The 18,871-nt window shown below is 37.5% G+C and overlaps 1 protein-coding gene across 1 annotated transcript in view; it reads right to left on the bottom strand.

Moving 5' to 3' along the window:
- Positions 1-18,871, bottom strand: part of LOC150105787 (uncharacterized) — a 180,952-nt gene that overhangs the window by 149,978 nt on the left and 12,103 nt on the right. The window contains exon 2 of the mRNA XM_090394558.1: positions 16,564-16,749. Coding sequence (XP_090250684.1) covers positions 16,564-16,749 — 186 coding nt within the window. The remainder of the gene's footprint in view (positions 1-16,563; positions 16,750-18,871) is intronic.

Below are 18,871 nucleotides of genomic sequence, written 5' to 3'. Positions count from 1 at the left end.
CGTGTCTTCTGTTTCTAAACTACTTATGAATTAGCAATAATTGCAGATGCATATGCATAGGTCATATGCAATGCTTATTGTATTCTCAAATCGTCTACTCAACTCAGCAACCCCTCCCAAAGTTAAATCCTGATTGCGCTAAAATGCCACACAGCAACAGACATTGCTGTGTGGCATTTTGTTATGTATAGAAAAATAAAAACAGTATATATCAAATTAGTCAATGATTACTTGGTCCTGAACTTATTGCATTAAAGAAAACAAATATGGATATATGAAATAATGCAATAACTAGAGAGTATCAGAAGAACGGTTGTTGTTAACTTCAGTTGTTCAGTCATGATATCCATTGATATTCTACCCCTCCAAAAATAAAATAAAAAATCAGCATTAGCTTCGTTGCTGAATGGATAGCATACTCACTCTCCAACAAGCAGGCTGTGGGTTATAATTTCACCATAGCATAGATGTTTGTGGAGGGCTTTTAGGTTTTAGATGAATTTCATGATCTAGTGAGATCACTATCATAATAAATTTAGTTTAATCCTTTATCCAAGTGTGAGCAAACAAAGTTTGCGCCTGAAAATATCTTCAGGACTGGGGTAAGGTGGAGCAATGCCAGCAACTCCGAGCAAAGGTGGACCAAGCTCTCATCACTCCTGGTCTCCACTACCCAGACCGGTTTCAACCTTTATTGAGGTGTATTTAACTAAAGACCTCTCTTAAAAATTAGACGATCCCGAAAGATCGCCCAAAGCAGCTTTGTTCCACTCAGTGATAAGCTCACCCCGTCACCAAGAAAAACTTTTCAGCGTTGGCTCTACCCAGTGGCAGTTCACCCCACCACCAGACAGAGCCATAATCTCAGCAGTTGCTCTACTCAGAGACAGGCAAAAACCTATCCCAAGAAGGGACTCTCATATATATCCAGCATGAGAAGGCAGACCCAAACGTGGAGATACTAAGGCAGAAGCAATAGGAGAGGTCATTACCTATAGGAGTTGCCAACAGGTGTACCACCTTATTATTGAATTACTCTGGATTTAGAGAAAGATGTTGGAAGTTTATTTTTCACTTGGTTAGACTATAATAAATTTAGTTTAATCCTTTATCTAAGTGTAAGCAAACAAAGTTTGCACCTGAAAATATCTTCAGGACTGGGGTAAGGTAGTGCAACACCAAGGTAAATGGTAAATATGACCTCTCCTATTGCTTCTGCCTTAGTATCTCCACAGTTGGGTCTGCCTCCCACTGACGAGACCTCAATAAAGGTCGAAATCGGTCTGGGTAGTGGCCCTTCCCTTAATGCATAGCAGTATACATGTCCGCAAGGAGATGTGCTTTGCATTATGGGAGATACTGAGACAAGGAGTGATGAGAGCGCTTGGTCCACCTTTGCTCGGAGTTGCCTGGTGTTGCACTACCTTACCCCAGTCCTGAAGATATTTTCAGGCGCAAACTTTGTTTGCTTACACTTGGATAAAGGATTAAACTAAATTTATTATAGTCTAACCAGTGAAAAATGTACTTCCGAGATCACTACCAAAATTCTAGTTTGTTACAAAAGGGGGGGGGGAGGATTCTTTAGAAATAAACATTTAGAATATTTATCAGTCACTTGCATGTGTATTATTTTCTGATTACCTCTGGTTAAATATGACTATACCTTCTACACGTTATCATTTTTATCTCTTTTATATATCCCTGCTGTAGATTCCAATGATTTATTTATTTAAAATATTTTACTTAAGTGAGATAAGTTAAGAAACAGACAGGTTAAAAAAAAAGCTTTTTAAATTAAGAAACAGATTAGATTGGATAACAGAATTGTAAGTTGGATAGGTGACTGGCTGTCAGATAGGTATCAGTAAGTTGTATGTGGGGGGGGGGTGTAGCGTTTTCAAAAGAAGAAAGTCAGTTGTAGTGTGCTGCAGTTTCTATTTTTTTCACTGATAAAAGGCAAGAGAGTTCACAGCAAAACAGTTGTGTGAGGTCAGGAATACAGTAATCTGTTGATATTTTTCTTGAACTTTTGAAGATTGTAGTCCTTTGGAAATGCTTCATGAGAGAGACTGTTCCACAGAATTGAGGTGGAAGGAACGAAATATGATTGGGATTATCAGGGGTTCAGTGAGTATACAGTTAGCCTGTAAATAGGATGTTGAGCAGCTATAGCATACATTTCTGTAGATCTGGGAAATATGAGGCATATTGGATGCTAGTTCTGCTGAACGATGCAACAGATAAAATGCAGAAACTGATTTATTTAAATTTGGTTGAAGAGAGTCTGTAAGAGAGAGAGAGAGAGGTGTCATTTATCAACTGGACTGTCCTTTTCTGAGCAGCATCCAGAATTTTTAGGGAAGTCTTAGGTGCACCATCCCATACATTTGAGCAATATTCCAATGTTGGTTGGATTTGGGATTTACACAGAGTAAGTAATTGTTTGATGCAGAAATACTCATGAGTAAAACAGGATGCCAATATTTTCGAAGCTGTTGATGCTACAGAAGTCATATGATTGTTCCAGGAAAGGTTTAGAGTAAAAAATCTTTTCTGCATGGTTACATGGTGATCAGCACCGAATGAGAATGGTGAATTAGTGAACGGAATGCATTGCTTGAGAGTGTGGTGAATACACACTTGTTGAACACGTAAGGCACAGTTTGATTAGCTTTGTGTAATACTGTGCATCTCCTATGATGAGTCTTTAAATCCATGTAGGTTTGCCATTATTAGTAATAATGCCATTAATAATAGCTGGCCTGGTTGGCTTGAGTGGTTAGCATATATCCGATCTCCAGCCAAAAGAAAAAAGAAAAAAGCTACGGGTTCGAATTCTGCCATGGGCATCGATGTTTGTGATTGTCTTTAAAAATGCTAGTGGTGGAAGGCAGTAGATGGCGTTGGTGTAGATGATAATGGTAGTTACAGTTTATTGTAGTTAATGGATTGAGTTTCTGTATATATGATTTAGACAGAGAGTTGTAGATGCCCTCTCTCGATGAGTCTTCGGACTCTCTTGAGGTGTCAAGTACTAATAATAAAGTCGTAGAAATAAAGTTTAAATTATATTTATAAGCCATGATATTATCACTTTTAAATTATAACAATAATGGATATTATAAACATTTTCTTTTTAATTATCCAACATATCAACACATTTTGATACTCTGTTCCAATTTACTCACCAAATGATGTTTTTCGAGAAATGGAGGAAAGAGTTCTGGAAACAATTAGAGATGAGAAAGGTGACATGAAAACTGGAAAAAAAGATATCCTTGATGAATGGAGTAATTACCTCAAAAATTGCTAAATGAAACAAGCAGTGACAGCATAGTAGTAAAAAGCACTAAACAGGCATGTAATCAGGAATACATATCCATACTCGAAGTAGAAAAAGCCATCAAAAGCCTGAAACGTGAAAAGGCAGTAGCAATAGATATTATTCGACCAGAAATGCTGAAGTATGGAGCTATAAAAGTCTTGCAGCGGTTGCACTGCATAGTTCAGAAGGCCATGACAGAGTGACGATTCCAGATGAATGGAGTAGAGCTCTCAGAGTACCCATAAAAAGGGAAATAAAACTGAATGTGAGAATTACAGAGGTATTTCCGTACTGAGTGTTCCTGATAAGGTTTATACAAGTATACTTGAGAAACGGTTGAGAAGGATTGTGGAAGAGAAGCTTGGTGAAGAACAAGCTGGATTCAAGGCCAAAGAGAGCCTGTCAGGATCACATCTTCACTTTACGACAAATAATTGAGAAATCATGGGAATATAACAAAGATCTGTATTTAAGTTTTGTAGATCTAGAAAAGGCATATGACAAGGTGCCAAGAGTGAAGCTATTCAAAATGTTGCAGCCGTATGGGGTGTTAATGGTGTATTGTATCAAGCAATACTCAGTCTTTATTTGAGTTGTAAGTCAGCAATTAGAATTGAAGCGAGTACAGGAAGATAGTTCAATGTTAAATCTGGTTTCAGTCAGGGATGTACATTGTTCCCTCTGTTATTCATTATCTATATAGATCATATTATGAAGGAAAGTGATGTTAAACCTGATATCAAAATTGGAGATGTTAATGTCAGCTCTTGGCTTCATGGAGATGATGTTATCCTTCTAAATAAATCTATAAGTCTGCAAGATTCCCTAACTAATTTGAATAACTGTTTTAATAGATATGGTATGAGGGTCAGCAATAACAAGATAAACACGATAAAAAATAGGCAGAAGCATTGAAAATATCAACTGCATTGTGAATGGAGAATCTATAAAAACAAGTAAAACATTTCAGCTACTTAGGCACGATTTTTAGTGAAGATGGTAAATTAAATATGGAAATAGACAACGGAATCAACAAAGCTGGTATGGTAGGAAGTCAATTGAATACATATATATGAAATAAGAGAGAAATTAGTCGAAACACTAAATTAAATTAGCTGTATTGGAGAGATGCATAAACTAGTGCAGCTTTCCCCTGTTCCCTAATCCTAATACGTTTTTTTTTTTTGTTTTTTTTTTAAATTCACATCTCGACTCCATACATACCGTATGGTCACACCCGTACGGGACCAGGTTTTGGAACTAAAACCTTCTATTAGAAGAAGTGGTAGGCTTCAGATGTCCTTTCCACACAGAGTTATTAGGTCAATCACCAACATCTATGCTCTTGGCAGGATTAGAACACAGTGGTGGCTGGCGAAAATTTTAAGTGAGGGTGCAATTTACAAAATAAACAAATAAAAAAATACTTTTTTTCCTAATCAGTAGCCAATTTATTAATAAATAAATTTACATATTTAAAAAATGCTTTATTAAAAATATTTCACCCTCACCACGAACAAACACTAATAATAAAAAAGTTTCGTATCCCACAGAAATAACACGCGCAAGCATACGATACACTGCCCAACCAAGCAGTGTCGCAATGATCTTGTTACGTGCAATCACAAGTGCAAACGAATGTCGGTGCGTCTGGCTGTATTTCGTCAAACGCAATAATTCTGACACTGCGTTAGAATTTAGTGTATTTGTTGCATGTAACGATAATTGAAAAAATATAATTCATTTCATATTTTCAACAGTGAACAGGACGGGTCCGAGAGTATCTGATACCCCTAGGCAAAGAAAATTTAGGCGGCTCTATACATTGTCTCTCTCTATATAGACACAATGAAGTCTTAACGCGCCTAGGCGATTGCCTAGGTTCGCTAATGATAAAACTGGCCCTGACAGTGACAATCGTCATTCAGCCTTGTATCTATAATAAATAAATAATTATATGTTATTTTAACAGAATAAAATAAGATTTGCAAAAAATAGTTTACCCTCACCACGAACAGGTACCAATAATAAAAGTTTCTTATCTCACAGAAATAATGGGCGCCAGCATACGATACACGGCCCAACCAAGCAGTGTCGGAATAACTTGTAGCGTGTAATCACAAGCGCAAACGAATATCGGCGAGACTGGCTGCGATTGGTCGACTTGGTAATTCCGACACTGCATTAGATAACAGTCAATTTGTTTCGTAATCTAAAGCTTTAATCGAACAATTCCAATTATTAACTATTCAATGTCGAAACATAAGCTGTAACCTTTAACATGTTGTATTGCATTTTTATAATGTTGTAAGCTTTGCTATTATTTATAAACACAAACAAAATTAAAATTTTTCATTTTTTCCTTGCAGTGTCGCAGTGCTGGTCCCACTGTTAGAACATGTAGCCTCTTGGCTGTAGAGAGGACAAACGAACCAGGGCAGTTGTCAGTTCGTTCACCGTCTCCAATAAATATTGTTATTTATTATATTGCATTTTTTCGTGTGAATTAAAAAGAAAATCATTGAAACTGGCTGAGCTACGAACCCTCACTTTACTAGTGATGATTTAAGATTAAAATCTGAAGTTTAATTTAACAATAAACTTGAAATGCAAAGATGAATTATTGAATTTAGCAACAGGGAGGCTTTGGCCTAGGAATGCAGAAATGCTGATCTGACAAATAATTTTATTTGACCCAAACTACAACAATATTCTTCTTATTATTAAAACCTGTTGTGTTAAAAAGGCTCATCATGGGAGGTGCCCTGTTACACGCACAGTTTATCATACCGCGGCTTAAGTATGTTCACTGTCTCCGCGCACTCTGGGGTAACGCATTCGAATCGCTCACTCCCTATGCAAAAACAACCTGCTCCTCATCACCTTGCTCACACTCTCTTTATACAGCTTTCAGGGATGACGTTTGCCCCTATTATTTTCATCCATTGAACGCAAAATCTCCCGCACATTAATCTGGTAATAACTCCTGTCGTCCTTCTATCCACCAATTTCTGCAAATCGCATTTTTTCAAACTGTCTTCATTCTCAATATTCCAAAGACCAGTAACCGCAATTTTAATAAGAGATCTTAGATTTCATTAAACGATTCGCCCTAGATATCGCGAAATTAATTATTTCAATTGGAATCATTTTGCCAACTTTTATTGCAAAGGAATTAAAAACGGGATATCAAGCTGGAAATATCTGTAAAAACGGATTATTTCTAGTTCATCAAAACAGTGTCCTCTGTTTAGTGCGCAGCAAAACAGCCCCAAAGAGAAATTAAAAGTTTTGCTTGAATTGCGGCATTCGGAACTAATGCGAGGGACAGAATTCTGAAATTCTTGAACCACAATATCTAACAGGCGAACGATCAGGAAATATCTTTATGCTGGAAGAAGCGGAATCCTCAGCTCATAGGACTAGCTAAAGTAAAATGAATAAGTGAAGATGATTGAATAAAGCCAAATTTTAGATGAATGAATGAATAAAGCCAAATTTTAGATGAATGAATGAATAAAGCCAAATGAATAAGTGAAGTGAAGAGGAGTTGGCTGTCTCGTATAAAACTGATTCATTCTAATATATCTGCTTTTCTCCTTCTGTAGCTGGACAGGCAGATTTCTCTTTGACAATTCACTGCAATCATGAGAATTACGTCTTCACCCTTCTTCAGCAATGCAGAAGTGCCACAGGACTCTGTTTATATGTGTATTGCTTTTATTCGCATGTTCATCGAGGGCGTAGATAATTACATCTATTTCAGTTGCATCTGCTAATTGTGATTGTTAATACAGGAATTCCACAAAACTATCAGGGTTGGTAATCCAAGCTTAGCTTGATTTTATACGATTAGCAGTTATATTGAATCTACGAATTATACAATTCCTCAAACTGCATCTTAGAAATTAGGAAATAAAGCTATTAATTTGATCGGAGACTCTACTAACAAATCCGACTGTTTTAAAACAAGGGTGTACAAAGACTGGCTTTTTAAATCAGCATTTAAAAAAACGTCTAACTGTAAATTAAAAGTGCAGATCCCATCCGATTTGAAAATCTAATCCACCAAAAGAATTATCACAGTGCACAAGAAAGTCAAAGTGACATCACAATGAAAGTATCAAAGGTTTACCATTTCTGGTGAATCGAGAAATTCGCTGGAAATCTAATTGTCGAAGAGAGAAACTCATTACAACAATTGTTGCGTCATAATCAATGATATCCTATAAATAGCACTCCATAATGAAAGTTGGTGGCTACTTGTGCCCTTCTACAGCCTTATTAATCTTTGGGTTGCTGAGAGTAATAAGGCTGTAGAAGGGCACAAGTAGCCTGCAATGGTGGTTCACACTCTTATGGGTCATCCATTGGGATTCGAAGTGTACAGATAAGGATTGGAGGATGGGAGGCGCGTGCATGTCCGTATGAGGTAGAGGAGAGGATGTGCGGAGAGGGCCTCGCGAATATTAAGTGCATGAATTGTACTCGACGTCAGGGGAACCGCAGGTGGGTGGCTGATTTGTAGTCCAAATCAAGTCCATATCAAGCAGTTGGTTTATGGGCTTCAGAATAGTTTTGCGGGATGTGTGACCATTATATATTAGTATTACCACGAAATCAACCTTAGATGAAGAACGGGATATTCATATTCTACATTGAATGTGTTTCATTAAATGTTTTAGGCAAAACGAATACAAACTGTTTCTTGATTCAATATGATCGTTTCTCACAAACCAGTTGTAAGTTAAACAATTAAACTTGGATACTTTCGCTGTTTATTGTTGTGTTTATAAATAAAATTGCGCCCTAGTTCAATATCGAAAGTCCCTTCAATTCCAATCGAACTTTATTCTCAGTATTCAACCTTGAAAGCAGATATCAAAGGGGATATTGGAATTAATGAGTGTTATTCATACTATTCAATCAACAGAAATCTGAAAAAAAAAAAGGAAGGGGTTCCTTATTGCTCCGTTTTAATATCTACAAATTCAGTTCTTGTTAAATAATTTTTCTTTCCCTTCGTCATTTGAAATCCACGCTTTTGCATTGCTATTCTGATGTTATCCACTTACATCTGAGTGAAATAAGAAACATCATTATAGGTTCAGTTGTACTTACCGACTGAGGTAAGATTTTTTTTTCTATGACTTTTCTTATCCGTTTTGCTGTTTAGTCGAAATTTAGCATTGCAAGTTAGGCATATTCCTCCATTTAATGCTTATTTTTCATCTCTGAACTAAGAAAAATCTTCTATATCACATATCAGTTCAGATTGTAACATACAGTACAAGGAAAACTTTTAAAAATAAAAATGAACATAAACTCAATAAAATCAAATGCACAGGTCTGCACGTATTTAACTATAGTGTGTTTTCTGAATTCTGATTGGATCTGAAATTTCAGTGGTAATGTCACAGTTGAAGTGGCTACTAAGAAAGCTTTCAAAAATATTTGTTCACATTTTTGTAAATTATGTACCCCTAATTATGGACGCCGCGGGGTTAGCCGATGCTTACGCGCTCCGCAGCCTGGGAAAGGAGTGTCCTGAGTTCAATTCCCGTCGCTGACGTGAGGAACTTAAGGATCTTTCTCAGCTATAGCCAAGTTAGCCGGTCATGGGCGTGGACTGCAGTTTGCCTGGGGATTTTCCACCCGTAAGCAGGCAAACCCGCTCCGTGAACACACATCTACAGACATAGGATACCTCCAGGAATAAGGAGTAACCAACCTATTCCTTACGATTTCGGTTCTACACCGTATGAATGCCTACACCGTAAAAGGTGTAGGTCTACGTGTGAGCGTAAATCAAAATAAAAAAATATATATATTTAAAATTTACATATATTTATATATATATATATATATATAAGTTACCATAAGGTGTTTTAACCTATTAAATAAAAATCCCATAATCTTTAACATCTATTATTCCCAAGGTAAAATACTTTCTACATCTATCTCTCCTCCTGAGATTTTTATTTAATAAGGTTAAAACATCTTATGGTAATTTCTTCTGGTAAAATACTTATAAGCTCTGTATTACAAAATCTTCGTATTTCTAGCCTGACTCCCACTGATGAGACCTCAATAAAGGTCGAAACCGGTCGGGGTAGTGGCCCCTTGCCTTTAATACATAGCATTGCCTTTAATCATGCATCTCCTCCGTGTGCTTTGCATTAAGGGTAAATATTAAGAATAGTGATCAGAGCTTATTCACCTTTTACCACGAGTTGCTTTGGTCTTGCACTACGTGTGGGATCACCTAGACTTGCAATACTTGCAGGCACAAACTTGACTTACCTGTCAGTTTGCTTACTTGGGAAATGGAGTAAAACCAGGTTTAAAATAGCTTGGTATCTTTAACATTTATTATACCCAAGGTAAAAGTAAAACACTTTCTATATATATATATATATTAGTATATATATATATATATATATACTAATCGCCATATATATATATATATATATATATATGGCGATTAGTTTTTGCTGTCACTGTGATCGGCCGTATTCCTTTAGACTCTACATAGTTGATTTTTATATATAGGGTTTTTCGGGAAGCTCGCATTGCACTGGAACTAACACAGTTCGTGATCTACTATCTCCCCCTTTGTATGAAATATGCAGAGGTCTAATGGCCGGCAGGCTCCATCCGCAATGAGGACCAGTGGTGGTTGAATGGTTTTTAGGGAGGTAAATCGCCGCACGGTGTCCAAGTAAGCTCCTGAAACTCCTTTTTCCTCGTTTTTAGGATAGTCTCCTATAACAGACTAACTTTTTGCTGGCAGACGCTTATTCTAAGCTGTCTACGGGATTTGCTAGTAGACTCTCAGTCTACAGGATTACCCGGGAAACTGCTAGTTTCTCTCAAGCCAAACTATGGACTCTCCATACGACGAGCTTGATTTCAAACAGCTTTTGGCTGTCTTTAAGCATATTGGAGGCCTACTACAAAGGAAATGGCCAGGTAAGGTGGCAATCCACCAAGTAGAAGAGGTGGATACATAGGACTGTCAATCCCCTGACCCTCTTCCCAGCACTTCTCAGGATAACACCAGAGAGATTATGTGACCAGTTAACGACCAGCCCCTAGTGGACTCAGATAACTCTACAGACTTTCAGGTTGTCAGCAGAAAAAAGCGTAAGAAGAGTTCACCAGCAGCAGAGCCTGAAATAGCATGTCAACCCTTGGAAAAAACAACTCCAATGGAATTAACAGCACAACCTGATGAAAGAACAAAGACTGTCTCCAAGGTACAACCCAAAGAGAGGATTCCACCGGTAATCTTAAGAACAAAAGAAAAATGGTCTGCTATCACAACAACGATGAGGAATACAAACATCAAATTTACATCAGCCAAAAGCACAGATGAAGGAATCCGAATCCAACCTGAAGGAATTTCGGACTACCGCTAGCTCACCAGACTTATGGATGAACTAAAAGTCACATATCATACATTTCAGCTCAAAAGCGAAAAAAACTTAAAAGTCGTGGTTAGAGGACTGGCTGAGACCATTCCAATGGAAGAAATAGTTACTGACCTCAGATCACAGGGCCTAGAGCCGATCAAAATTTCACGAATGTATCGTGCTGACAAGCGCCTTATGCCTCTGGTCTTGGTCGAGATCAGTAAAAAGCATAGAGAAATTTACGACCTTAAAATAGTATGCAGTTTGGTCATCAAGACTGAGCCACTCAGAAGAAAGGCTTCAGTTGGTCAATGCCATCGCTGTCAAAAGTATGGGCATGCACAAAAGCTATGCAAAGCGGAATACGAGTGTGTGAAATGCGGTAACAACCATCCCTCACACACCTGCGTTAAACCACGAACCACGTCTGCTAAGTGTGCGAACTGTGGCGGTCCTCACCCAGCAAACTACAAGGGATGCCCACTCCACCCATTCAACCTGCAGAAGGCTAGAGAGGAACAACCCCTGCCCAATCAGAAGCGATTTACACCTGAAACCAAAACACGGGTCGTTACTCCTGAAAAGTCATATACATCTGCGGTCTCTACAAATAGAAAACTAGCATCTTGCAACCAAACCACCGCAGCAACCCTAATTGCTACTTTAGGTAACAGCCTTTAGCAAAACAAATCCCAATCAGGCTGACACCAACAAATTCCTCAAAAATACACAAGTCATCTTCTCTATGATTAATGGATAACACAATCAACTTAACTAACTCATTACAGATTGCTTATTGGAATGCCAACTGGCTAAACAACAATCTCCTGGAAGTAAAAGAATTTGCTGAAAGTTATAAGTAAGACATTCTTTTAATCAACGAGACGCATCTTCGGCCTTGCGACAACCCCAAAATAAGGCACTACACGCTGCTAAGATCAGATATACCAACGCTAGAGGGGGCGGAACTGCTATATTTGTCAAAAAAAGCATTAGATACAACGAGATCAAGAAATCAGAAACCACAAACCTGGAAGAAACTGGAATTGAAATACATACAAAAAACACAGGCAGTCTAAAACTATATTCAGTCTACAACCCTCCAGGAAAACCACTTCTGGCCTCAGACCTCCCCCAGCTCCTTGACACAAACGAAGCAACAATAGTGGAGGGAGACCTAAACACAAAACATCCTGCATGGAACAGTAGAAACACCAATAATAATGGGAAGAGCCTACACAAATTCGCTATGACAAGAAACATCACCATAGCAGGTCCTGTTGAACCAACACACTACGGACCACTTGGCAAACCTGACGTGCTGGATATCGCCATTTTCAGGAACACCCCACATCAATTCCAGTTGCAGGTTATTAATGATCTTAGCTCCGACCACAATCTAGTTCTGCTCAGCCTAGACGGAGAAGCAGAAACCATCCCTGAACAATCCTATACAAATCTGAAGAAGCTCAACTCATCTCTCAAGAACATCACAGGTCCCGTCCCATCTATCTCCTCACCCAAAGAAGAAGACATAGCGATCAACAAACTGGAAAGCACAATCCAAATTGGCCTTGCAACAGCCTCCATAGTTACTGTTCCAGCCCAAACTAACCTGATCCCAGAAGAGATTCTAAAGCTTATCCGCAGCAAAAACAGAATTCGGCGTCGGTACCATACAACACTGTCACCTCAGGATAAGCAAGAGCTTAACAGAGCAACAAACCTAGTCCGATATGCAATAAAAGACCATAAGAATCAGCAATGGGAGAGGAAACTAAGCTCCTTAAAAGTTGAAGATAACTCACTATGGAAAATGACTAAAGCCTTCCGCAGCGATCACCCCCAACATAAAACCAATACACGGAGAAAAAGGTATAGTATACCGAGATGATGAAAAAGCAGAAGCTTTTGCAGACTCTCTGGAGCTGCAATTTCAACCAAACTACACTCATGCGGACTTGCGCTTCATTGAAAAAATCCACAAGCAAGTACTATGCACTTCATCGTTCCACCACCCATGATAACACAAACTATACCACGCCAAATGAAATATACCAAATCATCAAGAACCTCAATAACAGGAAAGCACCAGGTCCTGACCAGATTTCAAACAAAATTATAAAAGCACTCCCTCACAAAACAATAATGTATCTAGTGGCTATCATTAACGCGATGCTAAGACTCAACTACTTCCCCACTCGCTGGAAGCAGGCAGATGTATCCTTATCCACAAGCCAGGGAAGGCGCCTCAGTCCCCCCAGAATTACAGACCTATCAGCCTCTTGTTAGGCCTGGGGAAAATAGCAGAAAAAGTAATTCTAAAACGCCTACAAAGTGAAACGGACAATCTAGGTCTAATCCCAAAAGAACAATTTGGTTTTCGAACTGGACACTGCACAACTCAACAAATTCACAGACTTATAGAGTACATAACTATTGGATTTAACTGGAGACAACATACAGGTGCAATTTTCTTAGATGTGGCGAAGGCCTTCGATAAAGTGTGGCACAAAGGCCTCATCCACAAACTAATTACTGCAAAATACTCGCTAAACCTCATCCAAATCATAGATTCTTATCTAAAAGACCGAAAATTTCAAGTGAAACTGCGTGGGCTCAGATCAACCACAAGAAGCATCGCAGCAGGTGTCCCACAAGGCTCCCTATTATCGCCGTTGCTCTTTAACATTTTTACCTCTGATGTCCCAAACACGACATCAACCACCATGGCATTTTATGCGGATGACATGGTGATACTGACCAGATCGCTCAGACCATACCTGGCCACACAAAGATTAAAAATGCAGCAAAGAATCTTGAAAAATGGTTTCGGTTATGGAGGATTGATGTTAATGCAGATAAAAGTACGGCCATTCTATTTACAAGGAAGAAAGCACATTTACAAGGAAGAAGAATGGAGAAATCACGATGTTCAATACTGTTACTCCATGACAAAAAGAAGTAAAATACCTAGGAATCAAACTAGATAATCATTTCAGCTTCAACTCCCACATCGCTCATGCTTACAGCAAAGCAAACTCTGCAATAGCTCAGCTCTACCCTCTACTCAACCGTAGAAGCAAAGTCAGTCCAGAAAACAAATTAAGAATATACAAAGTAATCATCAGACGTATTCTAACTTATGGTTCACCAGCGTGGAGCCACACCTCTCCAAGCAACGTCAAACGACTACAATTAATCCAAACCAAGTGCCTTCGAATCAAGATTTTAAGTTTTTCTGAGGAACGGGTCAGTTTGACAGCAAAAAAGGAAGAGACTTCCAAATCTTCTAGATAGATGTTAGCAAGTACAGGAGACAACGGATTACTCATTGCAAAACCATGATTCTGTTTATAGATGGTATCCTGAAATTTGAAATATCCTGAGTAGATGCAATGAGTAAGTAAGGCCATGATCTTTTTAGATAATTTATCCTTGAGTAAAACAAAAACTTCGTCTGTAGGAACATTGATGAATAAGGAGACTACGTCAGAGCTTGCCATGATTTCATCTTCCTTAATAATGATATTTTTTATCCATGATACGAAATCCCAGGAGTTTTTAATAAAGAATGATGACTTAACTGAGAAACATTTGAGAGATTTTGCTAGATATCTGGAAAGGTATGTTGGAGAGTAAATTCCTTCTACGATAAGTCGAAGTGGGGTATTTTCCTTGTGAATTTTAGAAAGCCCGTATAATTGTGGAATAAGCGGATGGAGAGAACGAAGAGCAAGGTGAATGTTTCGTGGTAGTTTAGAGGTAGTTCTCAGTAAATCGTTGCTCCCGTTGAGTTCTCGAGTGGGATCTCTCTCGAGTATCGAGTAAGTGTCACTCTGTAACAATTCCATCATCTTATTTTGATATTCATCAATGTTAAGAACAACTGTGGCGTTGTCTTTATCCGCGAGAAGAATAATTATAGTTTTGTTTTTTTGTAAATTCTTAAGAGTTTGGCTTTCCGATGAAGAAATATTGTCAGTAGGGTTGCTTGGCCTTATTGATGATGAAAATGGATTCAATGCGGAGTAGCTTTGCCTCTTGGGTAGGAAGAAAGGAGGTAGCTTTTTCGCTCTTTGTAAGTAATAATCCTTTGGGATCTAGGAGATAAAACGAAATTTAGGCCTTTATTGAGGACACTTTTCTCTGCATCAGAAAGAATATAACATATAAGTTGATTTGTTAATCAGAACTTTGTCAGGATGGAGGTGTGGTTTTAAAGAAGTCAAATTACTTTGTGTTTTTCTAAGGGCTTGGCATTTTTTAATAAGTTTCAATTTATTGTCATTTTGAATTTTGGCGGCTTGAAAAATATATATATATATATATTTATTTATTTATATATATATAAATAAATAAATAAATAAATAAATAAATATACATATATATACATTTTGTTTTCAAACACGCTACTGTCTTTTGTACTTGTTCTGTTAATGCAATTTTAAGTCTGTAATTTTTTATGTATTTATTTTTAATGTGATACCTGAAGATGTTGATCAATTCAATGAAACTAGTATCTTTTCAAATATACCATGTCATCTCTCTATCTCTTAGTATCAGTCATTAAAACTTTTTAATTATATATATATATAAATATATACTGCAAATATCTAATTGCTAAGGAGATTAACCTATTAATATCACTCTTTCGTTGTGATCATATATAATAGATATAATTATCTATTACATAAAGTTAAAACTGAGTTGGAAGAGTTATCTCCTAATAAAATTGACAAATTTCTCCCCCCCCCCCACAGTCACTCAACTAATTCTGAAGATCCCTCTTCTCCCAGAGCGTTCATCTCTTTGCCTTACATCAGCTCTCTTTCACCAAACCTTTCAAAAATTCTCAAGACGTTTAACTTCAGAACTTACTTGCTTTACTACGCTTCCAAATCTTCGTTCAATACTTAGTAAACCTAAAGAGAACCATTTTTCAACTCAGTTTCCAGGAGTGTACAAGATTTTATGTGATTGTGGAAAGCCAGACTGCTAAATCTATCCTTGACGTTTGGAAAAACACCGTAGAGATATCTCCTATAACAGGACTAGAGCCAGTGCTCTCTCTCTAACCACGTTCTCTTTTCAGCTAACTCAGACGATGGCCGCCAACACATTGTGAACTGGACTCAAACTTCTGACATCCATGTGTTCTATGATAAGCTCGAGAGAAAGATTGTCGAATCTAGAGAAATTTCTCTAGATTATTCCCATATCAACAACATCCTAAGTTTCAATCTCTCTGACGCACACGTTGCCTCTGTTCAGTATTGGCGCACTCCTGACAGCGCGTAGTGTACGTTTATTTGGAACTCAAGGTCGCAATTTGTTTTCAAACACGCTACTTTCCTTTGTATTTGTTCTGTTAATGCAATTTTAAGTCTGTAATTCTTTATATACTTCTTTGTGATACCTGAATGTGTTGATTAATTCAACGAAACTAGTGTACTAGTAGTCTTTTCAAATATATCATGTCATCTCTTTATCTCTCGGTATCAGTCATTAAAACTTTTTAATAATATTTCCCACTGAGTAAAATGATTATAATATATATATATATATATTCATGAGCATTGACTCGGTTACTCTGATACATTTAGAAAGATGTTTAAGGACTAAAAAACCGAGAATTAATTAAAAGCTTTAATGATAAAAAACAACTAGTTTCGGCTTTTTACACATCAGGTATCTTTTTAGGAAGAGGAAACAATAATAAAAAATGAAGATTCTAAAAAAACTGAGACGCACAGATAAATTGCAGTACATAATTGAAATAAAAAACGTTGTATTAACATTCAAGTTGTTCTATTTTACCTGCCATTGCTTGTTGTATGCGTGGTAGCAGACTCTCGAGAACACCAGTACTGAATAACAGCAGTATGGCTATCAGGGATGTTATAGCTTAAATTGTTGTTTAAATGTTCAGGATTAAGGACGATCTCCCTGGATTCCACTATCTTTCTTTCAAATTCATCATGGCAGCGGAAAATGTTTTCAGATCTATCCCAGGAAATTGAAAGAGTATATAAGGTAACCCTCGTATAACGTGGATGTTAGGTTCCCATAGAAATGCCGCGTTATGTAAATCACGTTATGCGAGACTCAGATCACATAGAAAAAGCAGGATTAGGTTTTGAAATCGTTTTTATTGATATATATAAACAACAATGATATATCCAACAAAAAATAATTTTATTTTATTCCGGTAATTCATGTAAGTTAAGAAAACATAAACTATGAAACAAATACATAGTATAAACTTATAAATTTTACATAACCTTCATTGCACATAATGCATAAATGTTTTAGCCAAAATAAAATAAAGTGCATATTTTAATCGTCATCACTATCTTCAAAAACAACATTTCGTAGATGTTCTTTATTTGCGAGTGGCTGGACGTTCTCACCACTTGAAATCTCTTGGACATCATTTGTATAATTCTCATCGCATACTTCGGCTGGTTTGGTTAACAAGAAGTCAGTAATAAGTCCTTGCTTACCACCATGCTGCAATTGTTCATAAAGTTCATAATGTGAAGCTAAATAAATATCCAATTGTCTCCTGAATTTTCCGGAGCGCTCCATTGAAGATTCATTATCCATAAAATAACTTCCTAATTTTCTTGCAACTCCAATCCTTCTGCTAATTTTTCTGTAAACTTTCTCCGCCAGTTGGTTGCCTATTAATTGTACCAGTTCCTCCTCATTTAAATCTATTTCCCCATCAATTAATTCACTAATTTTGTTTTCAACCATATCGCAAAAGCACTCTAAGTGGCCATTATTATAAAAATAATATTTTTACATAAAAAAAAGTGTTACATATTGTATGTAACTCACCAGAAAATAAAGTGTTCAGCTTGAGATGAACACACTTGTGATTTTTAATGCGCTTTCCTGGCAGAAAAAAAAGGAAGACAATTTTCAACAATAAACGCTTTATAACAGTTGACGTACATGCGTACTAAAAGGTATTTTCCCTAATACAAATTTTCTACTTATAACTACATGCGCGATACGGGCAGATGCAGATTTAACGAAGATAAAATTTGATTTTTAAGTCGCACTGCGAAAAATATATGAAAAGATAAATATATAAATATATATATATTTATCTATATATAGTACGTTGCACCGTTCAATTGGAAAAGGACTAAACTCGAGTCTCATCATGACATGAGGAATCTTTACATGTAAACGGAAAGTGAGTTAGCCTTTCTCATACGTTAGTAGAGGGTTTTTTCTCCTGGAAACTCGGGTTTTTCATCCCGTGTTTCATCCAGAAAATCGACCCTTCAGAACACACGCAATCTACAGACAAAAATACTAGTTGTGGTGATGGTGCAGTAGATGGCGCTGATGGGGATGCTTTTTAGTAGAGGTTCAATGTAGTGGTGGAGACCGAGAGTTGACAGTGAGTGTCCTCCCGCGATGAGCCTTCGGACTCTTTGGAGGTGTCACAAATAATAATAATAATAATAATCTATCTATCTATCTATCTATATCACAGGACTAATGCTACAATATAGTAGTTTCTTCAGGCCAAGTTCGCGACGCTGAAGGGTGCAGACGTGTCCAAGGTCGCTCTTGCCTAAAGTTGTATTTTGTGCGGTCGAATAAGTCAATCTACTTCAAGATTTATACCTACATAATCGTAAGCACCTAATCTATCGCGTTATAAAATTAGTTTTCTAGTTTTGCGAAGCTAGGAAAAGTTATTTTAAAATTTAAAAATCTTCATTGTTCGTGTGCTTATTGTTACAACGGCATGTCTTCGAGTGCCGAGAATTTGTGATAGCTTGCGTTTCCCCTTATTCGCCCGAAGCAATGGCCAGTAAAAACCCCAGCATATCACCACCAACAGCCGGTCCACGCCTGAGCTCAGCAGGAATTGGTCCAAGGTCGCAGGATTCCGATCAAGGAAAAGACGCCAGCCACAGCTCCCGAGAAGGAAAAGACATCAGTCTCAGCCCCCCCGGACAACAACGGACAAAGGTCAGTACTCTCTGTCTCTTATGCTAACATTGTAGCTAATACCTCCGCGCGAATTAATACTACTGCAACAACCACCACCGCGCGTACAAACGTTCAGCTAGCCAACTGCGTTTCCCGAGACAACGGA

Source organism: Typopeltis vanoorti, chromosome 6 (assembly GCF_054136105.1).
Source record: "Typopeltis vanoorti isolate ZY-2024b chromosome 6, IOZ_Tvanoo_1.0, whole genome shotgun sequence".
Lineage (NCBI taxonomy): Eukaryota > Metazoa > Arthropoda > Arachnida > Uropygi > Thelyphonidae > Typopeltis > Typopeltis vanoorti.
This window is presented reverse-complemented; position numbering and strand designations above follow the sequence as displayed.